Source organism: Doryrhamphus excisus, linkage group LG1 (assembly GCF_037039965.1).
Source record: "Doryrhamphus excisus strain RoL-2023G ecotype Guam linkage group LG1, RoL_Dexc_Guam_v1.1, whole genome shotgun sequence".
Taxonomy (NCBI): Eukaryota; Metazoa; Chordata; class Actinopteri; order Syngnathiformes; family Syngnathidae; genus Doryrhamphus; species Doryrhamphus excisus.
In genome coordinates this window covers 13,156,460-13,170,930 of record NC_136357.1, presented here as the reverse complement: position 1 = coordinate 13,170,930, position 14,471 = coordinate 13,156,460, and the positions used below count along the sequence as shown (strand labels likewise).

The 14,471-nt window shown below is 39.7% G+C and overlaps 2 protein-coding genes across 3 annotated transcripts in view; one reads left to right on the top strand and one right to left on the bottom strand.

Annotated features, from left to right (window-relative positions):
• The window catches only part of shank3a (SH3 and multiple ankyrin repeat domains 3a), a 237,474-nt gene extending 225,514 nt beyond the window's left edge, over window positions 1-11,960 (bottom strand). Inside the window, exons 1-2 of the mRNA XM_078790453.1 lie at window positions 11,715-11,960; window positions 10,571-10,746 (exon numbers count right to left, since the gene is read on the bottom strand). Of these exons, the coding sequence (XP_078646579.1) occupies window positions 10,571-10,629 (59 nt within the window). The 5' untranslated portion in view covers window positions 10,630-10,746; window positions 11,715-11,960. The remainder of the gene's footprint in view (window positions 1-10,570; window positions 10,747-11,714) is intronic.
• Window positions 11,961-12,489: 529 nt separating this feature from the next.
• arsa (arylsulfatase A) overlaps window positions 12,490-14,471 on the top strand; it is a 4,719-nt gene continuing 2,737 nt past the window's right edge. For both annotated transcript variants that reach the window (XM_058075912.2, XM_058075913.2), the window contains exons 1-4: window positions 12,490-12,908; window positions 13,460-13,700; window positions 13,776-13,994; window positions 14,067-14,236. In XM_058075912.2, the coding sequence (XP_057931895.2) occupies window positions 12,688-12,908; window positions 13,460-13,700; window positions 13,776-13,994; window positions 14,067-14,236 (851 nt within the window). In that variant the 5' untranslated portion in view covers window positions 12,490-12,687. The remainder of the gene's footprint in view (window positions 12,909-13,459; window positions 13,701-13,775; window positions 13,995-14,066; window positions 14,237-14,471) is intronic.

The following is a 14,471-nucleotide window of genomic DNA, read 5'->3' as shown; positions in this document are numbered from 1 at the left end:
GCGCGTGCTTAATAAGAGAATTTTATTTGCACATTGCTGCGCGTCGCTGCATACTGAGGGTCAAGCATTCGACAACTCCACTCAGATCGTGACATTTAAAATTAACATAAGGCTGAAATTGTTGTATTTGTTTCAAAACCTTCCACTTTCTCCTCCAAGTAAAAAGATTGTTCAATACTTCTGGAATAATAGACGTCCATGGACAAGACTGTCGCTATTGTACTTGCCTTCTGGCAGACTGGCGGTTAAATGTCACAATTCATCGTGGTACTCAGCCAAGCTGACAACGTTGTACTCCTTTCTGGAAAGAGATGGAGAAACCTCATCTTATTGTGCCCTTTCTACCTAACTGTATTCAGTGAAGACTGGAAAAAGATATACGACACATGTGATGGAGACATTTAAAAAGCGGACCTCTGTAGCAACCAATAGTTGAAGTGGACTTATTATGCTTATTTTACAACCATTAGTATTGACTTGTGGACTCCTATAGAGCAGCTACACACAGTAACCCGCACAGAAAACTTTCTAGATCTTCCAGAATCTACACCTAACACGAGAATACAACATTGTATAACTACATTTATAGCTCAGAAAAGTGGAAAAAAGCATAATTAGTCCCCTTCAAGAAATATATGTTGGGGTTTTTTTCTCTTTTTGTAAAATGGGCAGCAATTGAGTGTGGCTCCGACCTGGGGCCTTTGCATGGAAACTAGGATAAATGATTAAGCCAGGATAGCTTGGTTATCTTGGCTCAACCTACCCGCGATGTCTCTCTAACTTTCTCAAACAACCACTATGTAAAAGTTGTCACAGGAGAGCAATGATGTGCGCTTACATGTTTTCAATATGATTCAACTATAGCAACATGGCTGCAAATCATTATACGTGTCAAACATTTATCAATATACAAATCAGTATACAATCAAACAGGCATAATGGAGGCATAAGCAACTCCAGACACTTCTGACGCTCTGTGCTTTGAAGGCGAGCAATCTTCATCTCAATGTCTTAATGTGCATGTGCATTTAATCTCCAAATTTGTATTCCTCGTTGAGAATTATCAACATATAAAACTATAAAATATAGGTATAAAACACCGTGAAATGCTCTGTCTCATCCACCGCTATTATTGTTTACCTGAGTGATAGTACCCTGATGGCGTCACTCTTGACGCCATTAAGCCAAACATGGCTTAATTGCAAGAGCTACTTTGTCATGGCAGCCGCAACGAACTACACTATAAATGTAATTTTTGTAAATTTACCGTTCACTTTCAAAATTCGAACAATTCAGAAAATAATGAAAATCAATATATAACATATTTAAGCAAAGTTAATAAATCATGTCAGGGCGATTTACACATGGACATCTACATAGCAACATTAGCTGGCACCTGTTACTCAACCCTACCAGTGACTGCATGAACAGGAAATGAAAAGTCGGCCAATCACAAAACAGTCAGATTGTGTAAAATTAAACTGAAAAGCAAGCCACAGTATAGTGGAAAAATACAAGATGATAGTTTTGGGTAGGTCCGCAATAGTGGACACACTGTAAATGGAGCATGGTTGTTTTTCAACTGCACAGTACCAACTCCATGATGATGAAGTCATAATTTGGGGCTGTGGTAATGAAAAATGAAAAAAAATGAAAAGAAAACCACTCTGCATTGAAATAAACATGCTAAACAACAATGAAGAAGAGCGTTTCCTATATTTAGTTCCTAGCATGTCTGTCGTTTTATCCAAGAGGAGACTGAGGTCAGCAGGGAAACAGACCACTTCAGCAAGTTGGAGACTATGGAGTATAAGACCACAGTGTCCGCAGCTAAGTCACAGTGTGCTCAACCACTAGATAAACAGGACTTATATATATATATATATATATATATATATATATATCCTGTATATAGTATTGACTCGTACGGAAAATCCCTACATTGGATGCCAGCACTATTTTTCATTTTTACGTCCATCCTAATCCAAGCATTTTGTCTCCATTCCCATTTATAAGAAAGACACCAGTGGAGCTCTTTGTTTGTCTGTCGTGTTCTTATACCAACACCCCCCCGTGCAACTTTTTCCCTCCTCTTTTGTCGAGTTATTTTGTGAGACGCTTTTATTTTTGTTGACAGCCAGGATTTGATGTACATATCAAACCTGCTCACCGGGGGACCGTGTGAGCCTGTGTTGTCAGAAGAGAAGATTATGCATTTTCATCTAGCATAATAACACAACAGTAGCCCCTGTGCCCAGAAGAAAGTGTACCAGGCCACAGAGCTCCCCTGTGATGACGCCTATTGATCGTTATTCTATGAAAAATGTTGAGCAGTAGCATATTTAAGCAGGTGTGGGGAAAGGCTATGGTGCATATATCAAAAGGCGAGTTATTTCAAGCACTGATGGAGGACTATCAGGCTTGTTCTATTCTGTGGAACAAAGCATTCAGAGAGATTTGAGAGGTTTACAATTGCAGTGGGATGGAAGTGGCTATAATCACTGACTGACATTATTTTTAAAATGTATAATATGAACGCCTTGGCATTTAACTACATCCCTTTACTTTGTTATGTGGGGGAATAATATCAATCATATAGTCAAACCTGTTTGCCGTGTAATGCTGTATAAAATGTTCATTCATTCATTCATTTTCTACCACTTTTTCCTCACGAGGGTCGCGGGAGTGCTGGAGCCTATCCCAGCTGTCTTGGGGCGAGAGGCGGGGTACACCCTGGACTGGTCGCCAGCCAATCAAAGGGCACACATAGACAAACAACCATTCACACTCACATTCATACGGACAATTTGGAGTGGCCAATTAACCTAGCATGTTTTTGGAATGTGGAAGGAAACCGGAGTACCCGGAGAAAACCCACGCATGCACGAGGAGAACATGCAAACTCCACACAGAGATGGCCGAGGGTGGAATTGAACCCTGGTCTCCTAGCTGTCTGTATAAAATGTATTTTTTTGTTAATATTTCAGGATGATTATGTATTTTTAATAGGATGACATCTCTCTGAATGTCCTGAACTCCTCTTTTAATGCTAATGTTGTGTTGACCAGAATAACAATAACAGAACAGTGTCGAATTTTATAATGAAATTCAGGGGTAAACATCTCAACAAAAACATGACAATATAATATTAGAATTAGTTTTTATGAAACTGCCAAACATAGGATATTACCGTATCCTGCTATCAGAAAATTTTATGGGGGTACTGCCAGAATCTGCCATTCACATGAAAGTCACACCGTTATTTAAATTAAATGTATGTAAATGTACAGTCCGGTGTAACTGAAATGCAGCTCTTGTATTGGACTCCAATGTTTATGCAATTGTCCTTAAAGCTTTTGCCCACAAAATGTGAAAAGGACAGCACATTTAAGATCCACGAAACAAAGTGAGATGCCGCTTCAGCACTGCAAGACAGACAATGTAAAAAGATGTTATCAAGCGTGACACAAAGAAATAGGATCTGGGTTTGTGGGCGTCGCTTCAGTAATTGATTCAAGGTATGGCAGCTGACAAGCCGTGTGATGACCTGAATAGCCATTTGCTTTCATGGTGAGTACTCTCCCTACGACCGATGACGCTAATAGCGCACCGTGCTAATTCGGAGTCAAGAATGCAATTAGACACTTTGAGACGGTATACTTGCTAATTCACTTACGTTCATTAAGTTGCCGGCTTCCTCGCCAAATGAATTCCATGTGATTAAGGCGATGTGACGCTGGAAACGATAACAAGAATGATGAGGTGCAGCTGAAGTCAGCAGAGACACTGACTGAGCTTTATTATGCAGCAGAGGAATTTCTGAGGAACGCTGAGATTTTCACCACTAATTTGGTCCTGTTGGTGTTAATGAGTAGAACGTTAGCAATTCATTCACCAATTTAGAACACAAGCCTTTTCAATACATACTCGTCTAACAGATTTTACAGTGGTACCGTAACTCGGTTTTCATTCACCTGTTTCATAAGGCCAGACAAAAACTGAAATGTACGAAATCCAAAGCAATTTTTTCCGTAGGAAATGATGTACATCCAACAAATTCTTGCAGGCACCCTAAAATATATTCAATTCTAGTTTCACATGCAGAGCACAATACAAAGGTATTAAGAAATGACAAATGAAATGGATAAATGAATATTTAACATCACTTTTATCATTATTAAAGACTCTTATTAGCAATGACATGTGAAGTGAGTTTTTTTCCCCCAAGGGTTGTGATCATTTTTTGTGGAGTTATATGCACAAATTGCAAAACTGGTGCTATCTCACAATGTTAAAGAATATGAATCAAGGCTAAAAAAAAAAATCCAGGATCCAGATGGTGATCCAGATCACCCCCAAAATTTCAATCAATTCTGCCATATCCTATTCCCAACAATTCCTTAAAAAATGCATCAATATATAAACACAAATAAACAAACAATGCAAAAACATTATTAGAATCACATAGACCAGTGGTTCCCAAACAGTCACGTACCCCTTCAGACCTTCATGTACCTTCTACTCCTGCACACTTGAAAAACATAAACCTTATTATGTTAATTAATTGGAAGTAGTGAACATAATTCAATGGTTCATTTATTTTTAATAGTAAATATATCCAACATGTCTTTTATTCCATTCTGATGTTCCTTCCCTTTGAATCGATTTAATTTGAATAAATTTAATTTGAGCTCCACTTTTTTATCCACTCAGGATGTCTATGGTTTAAGCCTGCATATTCATTTCACTCCAAATTGGAGAAAGTTTAACAATCATGATAAAGCACTATCTGTCCAAAGGTTTGTTTAAATTGATGTCTGTTATAAGTAGAGCATTTAGCAACATTGTCTTTTTGTTGTATGACCAACAAGCAGTTGGTTTTATAAATATCACTTACTTTGGGTGTGTTTGCTGTGTGCAGCACTGACAGCAGTTTGCTGGTTTTGACCCTGCTTGTTGAGTATGAAGAGTCCATTATCTGACTGGAATCTTTCCATGATGTTCCAACTCTAAAATACCCATTACCCCCTTCTTTATTGTATCCAAAATATAAAAATACATACAACCAACAATAAAGCCTAATTTTCTTCCACTCACAGTGACAGGTTTTATTTTGAAAATATCGCAATACTGGAACAACATTTACATTTAGATCTGTATTGAACTGTTCAATACAGGGGTGAAGGTTCGGTACGCATGTGTATCAAAGAATGTGAACAACATGTAACACAGAAGCACACTTCCAGTTGCCACCTTGGTGTCTGTCATCGTGTCACTGATTCCATTGCCGTTTGTGCTAGTAACCAACCATCCACTCTGCAGTGAGTCAAACTTTTGTTTTTCAACAAATATATTGAACAAAAAATGTCAACACTATTAAATGTATTGAAAGATTGTGTGAGGTTCTTTCAATCAAGTCTGTCCTCCACTCTTATCAGTACGCTAATCCCAGTGGTATAGCATTAGCAGCAAAGTAAGCCCTGTTTACTAGTAACTGATCAGGATAACTTCATGCACACAAGAGGGAAAAAAATCCTCATGCATTTCACATTTATTTCATGTCGCACCTCTGAAGTCATTAGAGCATACTGAAAAAAAAAAGACCAAAGCGCCGAAGCTGCTAATGAAGAGCCAAGCAATCTTGTTTACATCTTTCCTGTGTGGAAATATATTCTGGTGCTGTTTATCGATGTTTGACATCATTTTGTTCCATGTGAGGAGTACAAAACGGGAATATATTTAAATACGCTAAGAGTTTCACATCCTTATTACATTCCTAGACAAACAAGTGGAAATAAAATTGTTATGTTTCTGTGCAACAAGAACTGGAAATAGATTCGCCAATGAGTATACAGTGGAACCTTCTAAGGATGAACAATCAAAACTAGTCAAACATGGATTTGCTTAGATTTAGAAGCAATATCTCACATAGAACATAATGAAAATATAAGTAATCAACCCGGGGTTGAAATTGTGGCAATTCTTCTTCTTTCTCTTTGGGCTTTTCCCTTCAGGGGTCGTGACAGCAAATCAATCTCCTCCATCCAACCCTGTCTTCTGCACCTGTCGCTCTCACACCAACTACCCTCATGTCCTCCTTCACTACATCCATAAACCTCCTCTTTGGTCTTCCTCTACACCTCCTACCCGGTAGCTCTAACCACAGCATCCTTTTATCAATATGTTCACTATCTCTCCTCTGGACATGTCCCAACCATCTCAGTCTGGCCTCTCTGACTTTATCTCCAAGGCCTCTAACATATAATGTCCCTCTGATGTACTCGTTCCTGATCCTATCCATCCTGGTCACTCCCAATATGATTGTTTAATAACTGTTGAAGAGTTTCACCCCCCCCCCCCAAAAAATACTTTGTCTCAGTTTCAATTATAAAGCTATAATGTGAAGATTAATTTGCATCTTGGCTTTATAATTTTTGCTTGCCACACAAGTGTAAAAAGAAATTAAGCACTGTTAAACTAAATCTGCTTTTCCTTGTGAGTCTGCCAACACCATGAAACTTGTGTATTCAATATCTTCTAAAACTTCAGTTGAGACTAGTAGTCAAAACAGTGTCCCAAAACGCAAAATGCATGCAGAATTTATCTTTTTATGTTTGCTGAACTTCCGGGGGTCCTCAGTTTATGTAAGTATTATGAACACAAGACTTACATGAGAACGACTTACAAGGGAAGAATACACTATGTGCACACTACTCTCAACACTAGACTGTCCCAACCATCACTAAGTATAGATAAAGATTTTACTTATCTTCACATCTACCTGGACATTGTAGGGAGGATGGAGAAGGATGTGCTCTAGCAACAATCTCTTTATTGCAAAAACAACTGATGATGGAGTACCATCAGAAGGGGCACAAACGTAACAAAAACGTGGCTAAAGTAACCGATTTTGTTTGCTTTCGCAACTTTACGGAATGATTACTTTGACAGATAGTGGTCTTGATTCACCAGCCTCATGACAAAAGTGCATAATACAGATTGGAAAATGAAAACAAAGACATCATTTACACGAGAATGGAAATGCCAAGCTGACAAGAGGGTCTGTGTGATTGCAGACGATGATAAATTAAGAGGAGAACCCGAGGACAAGCACACATCAAGGTGAAGACCAAGATAAATCTTCACATCCAAACTCAATTTTTGGAATTTACATCATGTACCAATAATCAGAATATGTTTAGACCGTGCTCTTGGCATGAATCTGCTCCTCCATATGCAGTGCAAGGCGGGCTCATTTTTCCATGGAAGTGTCTTTACCGTCTGCCTGACAAGAGCGGGGGTGAGGCGGGAGTCAGCCTGAAAAGGAATAAATCACTTCTGGAGCTGAGCTGTGTGACTGAGGATGAGACTGGAGGGTAAAGCAGTGGCCAGGAGGGCAACTCAGGCTGCCTCACTTTTTAATATCACAAGGTAAAAGGGAGTGGCTCCCGGGGCCGAGCCCATCACATGAAAGCAAAGCTCTCAAAAGGGAGACAGGAGTTGATTAAATCTGACAAAGTGTGTCAAATGACAGCACATTCAACCACAACATCCGCTGACTATTTTGTGCCCTGCGCTGCCTCTAAGTTTGGAGCAATGACAATGCGAGTGTGCAAGCTAATAATGTCAATATTAGCCCAGCAGCTCCTCAAACATTAATGAGTTCTTCAGCTCGTGTTGCTCCACCGAGGCCTGTTAGATTTCATTGCATGATTCCATGCTCTTTCTCTCCCAGCACCTGCTGTGCCAGATAGCGCCGCCGTCTTTGCCAGGATGTTCTCCGTTGCCGCTACCCCCCCCCGCGCACGAGCCAGACACACAACGACTTTCATCATAAGGGCTGCTTGATCTCCACTCAAACAGGAGATGGACGCAAAATGTGCTCACACGGCTGCTTTGAGCAAATACTTGAGGCTGCCGATGTGGAACATTGAATTGAATCCAAGTGCGGTATAATTATCAGTTATATAAATGAAGCACCTTGTGTGGACAGTCTATAATGAAGTCACAGACCATAACATTAGGTACACAAACACATTTACTGCACTTTTCTGACCTAAAAATGTTGTTAGAATGTTGTATTCACGTGTTAAAAGATGGCCAAGGTTCAGATAATGAGGTTTGGAATTGGGCGCTGAAAGAACTTTAGGATGGCTCTGAACGCTCTGTTTCATTAGTTAGTGTGATGTCACATTATGTGTGTGCCCTGGTACAAGCTGTACAAGCTGTTAACTGTTCAGGTTGAGTGGGACCAATCACAGCGGACTAGGTGTGCCCAGAAGCAGGTCGCGGGTGCAATAAATTAAAACAGACCATTTTGGAAATACAGCTGGAATAGGTGAAGATTCTGGAAGATCTAGAAAGCTTACGTGCAGGTCATTGTGTGTAGCTGCTCTATAAGAGTCCTCAACTCAATACAAAGGGCCAAAAATGAGCATAATAGGTCTTATACAGCCCATAACAGAGTTTATAGTGCACCAAGAGCTATTATGTGCCTAAGAAGTATGAAATACAAATTAAAGAATCAGATAACACTACTGTAGTCAGAATTGATGGTGAAAATCGTCCTTTACCTGCCTTGACAAACTTTAACTCAACTTGTGATCCTTTAGTGCCCACTAGTGTCCACAAGATAATCTGCATTTTGCATTCACAGCCAAGCAGTGGATTGCAGATATTTTCACAGTTTAACTCACAGCTTTCCGACTGTGAATATACTGTAGTGTGTGGAAAAACAGCAACACGGCCAAATTGAGTGAAATGTGTGCAAATTATGTAATATTTCATTTATGAAGAGGATGGAGTTTTCCTTCTTTTTGGAAATGATGACGGTGTGCGGTGAAGTAATATTTTGTCCATTGGCTCATTTTGGGGTTTTTTTATTTTTTTTGCAGCACAGTCGCCTGTAGATAAAAACACACACACACACTTCCCACCACGAGCTGTGAAAGCAGATGTTCAAAACATCTCAAGAGCTACTCAAGATTCACCACTCACATTGAGGGAATTACAATCCGAAGAGTCACCAACTTATGAGCAGATTCAGTGTTTGAACCCCAAACATTGCAGTTCTAAGACATACCGACTGATCTGTACCAGTGTGAGTGTGTGGTCTATAAGTTAAGTGAGGAAAATTCCACTGAGATGTGCACCATCAACAATTCTAGTAACTTCTATTAAGCAGGCTGATTTTGATTTTTTGGGGCCTATTTTGTGACGTTTTCAGCTCACTCCAGGCTCTCTTTGTTTGCACTGTATTTTTCCTTTTTTTTCAAGCTCCTGTAGCTCCACGGGTCTCTGGCCTGCCAGAGGGTGCCTGTCTCACTCTCCAACTGAACAAGCATGTTTTGCTTTTTTGTAACCGAATACAAAAAGGACCTCGGCATAAATCCCAATATTTTTGGGATGTATCACAATATGATGATATACAATTTTAATTCAGCAGAGTCTTGTATAAAAAGCTACAAACCATAACCATATAATTAAATAGTCTCAAATTGTAAAGCACATTTATTGACTGGTAAGAAAGTGGGTAACTGTTCTGATGGGATGTCAGCCCCTGCATACATTGCTACTAAATCTTCCACAAACTGTAATGCCTGTGCTTGTGATGAAGGAAGATGTAGTCATCCATGAAATTCCAAATGCATATCTAGATTTTTTATGACACTGTTGTTGACACAGTTAGATGGCAAACGGTGCTTTTATTTTGAAGACCGGTAGTATGTCCTCTGTGTGTTGAGAATGTCTGTATGATTAGTTGGGTACAAGAATAAACGTGCTTCCCGTCTTCACTCGGAACCCGCATGCTGTCATCCCACATTGTGAAGCCCCATACTGGACATTAAAGCACTAGCATGCTAAATGCCGGCTAGCATCCGTTCATTCTCTGAGGTGCCGCCAACATCACTGGTGTTGGCAGGCCAGCCACGGAAATGCTGATTTTGGTAAACTATCTCTTTTAGGTAAAGAGTTCTGTATCAACCAGTTAGCTTATGACAGAACCACCTTCCTAAATAACCTGAAAGACATTCCCAAAATCCAAAAAGTATTGACCATTGTTTCAAAGGCTTCTGGACTAAAACTTAATCTAAATAAATGTGAGATCTTGCTTTAGCAGCTGTGGGTATTGAAATAGTTTGATGTTAATTATTGTATTTATAATGTAGTTTTTATCATACAAATTAAAGACAACAGTAAAACCAATGTCATTCAATGTCTTCTGTAAGTCTATGTATATCACCAATGTATAAAATATTATAGCATGTGATCTGAAAGGCGCCACATTGTGTCATTATAATATACTTCTTTCGCACTCTCGTACACAAGAGAATTAGATACTGAATGTAGGTCAGTCCTGCAGAGACTTGAGAAAATGAATAGTAAATCAAAACAAAGTCAGTGTTTTCAAACACTGACTTATTATAGTCCAACCTTACAGTTAGCACCTGCTTTGTGATTTAAATTCAAGTGGTGTCCTTTCACCTCCTCTGACTCCAATCCCAACCTGTCCACCTCCGGGGGAGAACGGCTCAGGAATAAATAAATGGATAAAAAGACACAGTAGTACCTGAGCATTGTCTTCTCTAAATCAGCTGCGACGTCTCCTTCTCCAGCCTCCTGCAGCATTGCGCCACTGGTTTATTTCTCGTCATGTTGGCGTAATTGACCAAGTGCCAGGCACAGTCAGGGTGAGAGAGAGTCCAGGTTGCCACAGAGGATAGGGGCTCATCTGTAGCCCCCCCACTATGGGGGGGGGGCAAAAGGAAGGAAGCACAAGAGACATGTCAGCAAAGGACATTTTGGGACAGTCACACACCTTCCAACACTGTCAAACCATTCTTCCTTCAATAATATGATATTTAATCAGTTGTACTGGGCTATTTACAGAGGAGGAAAGAGTACTAAAATATTCAAGTAAAAGTAGAGCTGCTTTGCTGATATTTCACAAGTAAAAGTACAGGTATAAAAGTCTACTTAAGTCAAAGTAAAATATACTCAAGAGGAAAAGTTGAACAAAATCAAATAAATCACCTTCATCCAGAATGTAATGTCACATGATTGTCCTGCCTATTGGTCATGACTGTTTCCAGGTGCTGAGTGTGAATGGTTGTTTGTCTATATTTGCCCTGTGATTGGGTGTACCCCACCTCTAGCTGGGATAGGCTCCAGCATACACCCGCGACCCTAGTGAGGATAAGTGGTATAGAAAATTAATGAATTAATGTTTCCAGGTGCATTTTTGGAGGTGTGTTTTTTATCAGAATTGTTTTATTGTTTTATCAGAAACATATTATCTTCAATATCCATTCACTTTCTATGCCCCTTACCCTTGAGAGTCAATATTTGAAGTAATATATGTATGTAAATGTGCTAATTTAAAGACTTACAAAATAAATACAAACAAACAGTAACAGAATAGCAAGTAACTTTAACTTATTTAATAAAATATTGTCTAAACTCTACGCAGGTTGTTTTACAGTTCTCAAGATATGTTAAGTTATGAAGACGTGTAAAAGAATTTAGTCTTTTTTTGGCTTTTCGACAACCTACTCACTGCCGACCCCTGCTGTGCGATTTGAGTACCGCAATTTCACAGTCAAACTATTGTAACAATATTCCAATTAAAATCATACAACATGATGCTTTAATGGAATGATAAAAACGGTTGCTTCATTTCCAAAAAACTTCAATAGAAAAGGCTTTGTACTCACCAAAACTGCGAATCATATTTCTATCATTGAGAAGACTTCAATGGTTCTGTTGGATTTTTGTTTTTTTTTTGGTTTTTTTATGTGTGGCGTCAAACAATACGGGTTTTTTCAGCCTTCATGGGGGTAATGCTGCTACGGCACTGTGAGATTCCATTCGCTGTATAGAGTTGCACTTAAAAATGATAATCATATATAATATTTCATCTATACAGACAGGCGTTAGCTAGTGCTACTTGCTAGCAAAAAGGGCCGTTAGCTTAGCTGTGACGACAGGTGTGCCAAAGTAGGTATCCACTTCCGCTGGGGGGGGGCACGGTTGCTTGGGCGGAGCTTATAGTTTCCTTGCTTAGACATTATCATATTAAAAAATTGTTACGATAATGCTTTCATGTTAAAAGATACTTCCAAGATAAGTACACGGCCCACTTCTACACCCGGTTACACACTTAATTTTCTTCAGCTCGCCTCTATTTTGGTTTGTATCTCGTTACTTGGTAAACTTGTTCCGTAAGCACTGCACTGACACTTGCACAGGATATTACTATATTATATTTATATTAATACATATATTAATATGATTACATATTACTCCACTCTCAATATGTTGTAGTATGCAGCCTGCAATCTTAAACTTGTTTCATAACTATACTGCATTTTTGTCAAGACAGCGGTCACCATCGTCACTGGCGTTTCCTATCAAACCACAACCATTTCCTTTCTATGCCCCGCCCACTCCGAATACAGCTACGAATATAGATAATTTTATATGGGTGAACAGATACAGGTAGTGGTGTACTCGTTCATCCCTAATTTTTAGCGAAGTGCCGAGCGCACGGAATTGATCCGCACTTTCGCATGTGTATGACGTCATTCACACGCGACCCATTGTAATGGCGATCACGTGACTTGTTTGTTTATATTCTTCTTGGCACCACACGGTAATTTTCGTTGACTTAATGTGAAAGAGTGCAGAATGGGTTTTATTCACATCGCGTTTTTATCTTTTTTATTTGTTTGTACATACGCCGCTTCGCCGCCGAATTTCGTGCTAATTTTCGCTGATGATTTGGGTTTTGGTGACCTGGGGTGTTACGGACATCCGAGCAGTCTTACGCCGAACCTTGACCGACTGGCAGCTGGGGGTCTCCGGTTTACTAACTTCTACTGCACCAGTCCTGTATGTAGCCCGTCCAGGTAACTATAACAATGTTCCAAACGTTATACATTTGTAAAATCAAGTTTGTGATTAATTCTCTCTGATAAACCATGACTTTATACCTCATTCACCCGGGTTATGTATAATAACGTAGGCTGTGGAAAAACCTGTTTTAAAAGTCTACACACTTGCCATCTACATGTTTTGATAATCAAATAGCCCAGGGAAGAAAGTCAAGCGTCATATTTTTCATGTACATATATGCACATATTAATATATCCCTTTTATCTCAAATGAAAGCACACTTGATATCATATGAAAAAAAGGACAGAGCATGCACGCACAGTGTTTTCATTGCTAAAATATGGGTTTTATGACATTGCCACTACTAGTTGTAATTTGGTTACATAAGTTACATGTATTATTAATGTTTTTATAAGTAATAATACAGTAGAATATTTCAGCGCCATTTAACTAGTTTTTATCTGATATGTATTTACTTATTTTCCAACCTTGTCTACTTTGTTATATACTGTATGTGCAATTTGTAGTTACAATGTGGAAAAATTGACTTAGATCATCTTTCCAGGGCGTCACTATTGACAGGCCGCTATCAGACCCGCTCAGGTATCTACCCTGGAGTCCTGTATCCTGGTTCAATAGGCGGTCTTCCACTGAACGAGACCACCATCGCGGAGTTGCTGAAACCTCTTGGCTACGCCACAGCCGCTGTCGGGAAGTGGCACTTGGGAGTTGGGGCCAACGGAAAGTTTCTTCCGACCAGGCAGGGCTTCGATGAGTACCTGGGCATTCCGTACTCCCACGACATGGTCCGTGTAAACTTGAGTCGGATTGAGTGTTGAAGGTCTATATCTGTATTTATATCTGTTATTTTGCTTTTCCAGGGTCCATGTCACAACCTGACCTGTTTCCCTCCAGATGTCAAGTGCTTTGGAATGTGCGACCTTGGCACCGTGATGGTTCCGCTGATGCACAACGAGGTCATCAAGCAACAGCCGGTTAATTTCCTTGATCTGGAACAAGCTTACAGTGACTTTTCCACCAGTTTTATTGCCGCAGCTGCTGCGAGGAATGAACCTTTCTTCCTCTACTACGCTTCCCATGTAGGGAACTTCGTCCTGACCTACTAATCAACAATAGTTTCAACACTAATTTCATCTTCCATCCTGTACCAGCACACCCACTACCCCCAGTATGCTGGCCTGGGGGCTGCTGGGAAGACATCAAGAGGTCCATTTGGAGATGCGCTGCTGGAATTTGACAACACTGTCGGAAACCTGCTTGCCACATTGGAGTCGACTGGAGTGATCAACAACACGCTGGTCTTCTTCACGTCAGACAACGGGTGGGCTGGTTTTCATGTATACACTATGTATACATTTATATGCAGTAGAACCCAGGTTAGTGTGTTTTTCAGTTAACATTACACATTACACAAAATTGTGCCTTGTTCTCTGGTTAGCATACAAAATGGGCTGTGTCTTGTTGTGTTATTAATAAGGGGACCTATGATGCTTTTGTCCATGTTTCTGACCTATAAATGTAGTTAGAATTTTGTATTCTCATGTTAAACGATGCCA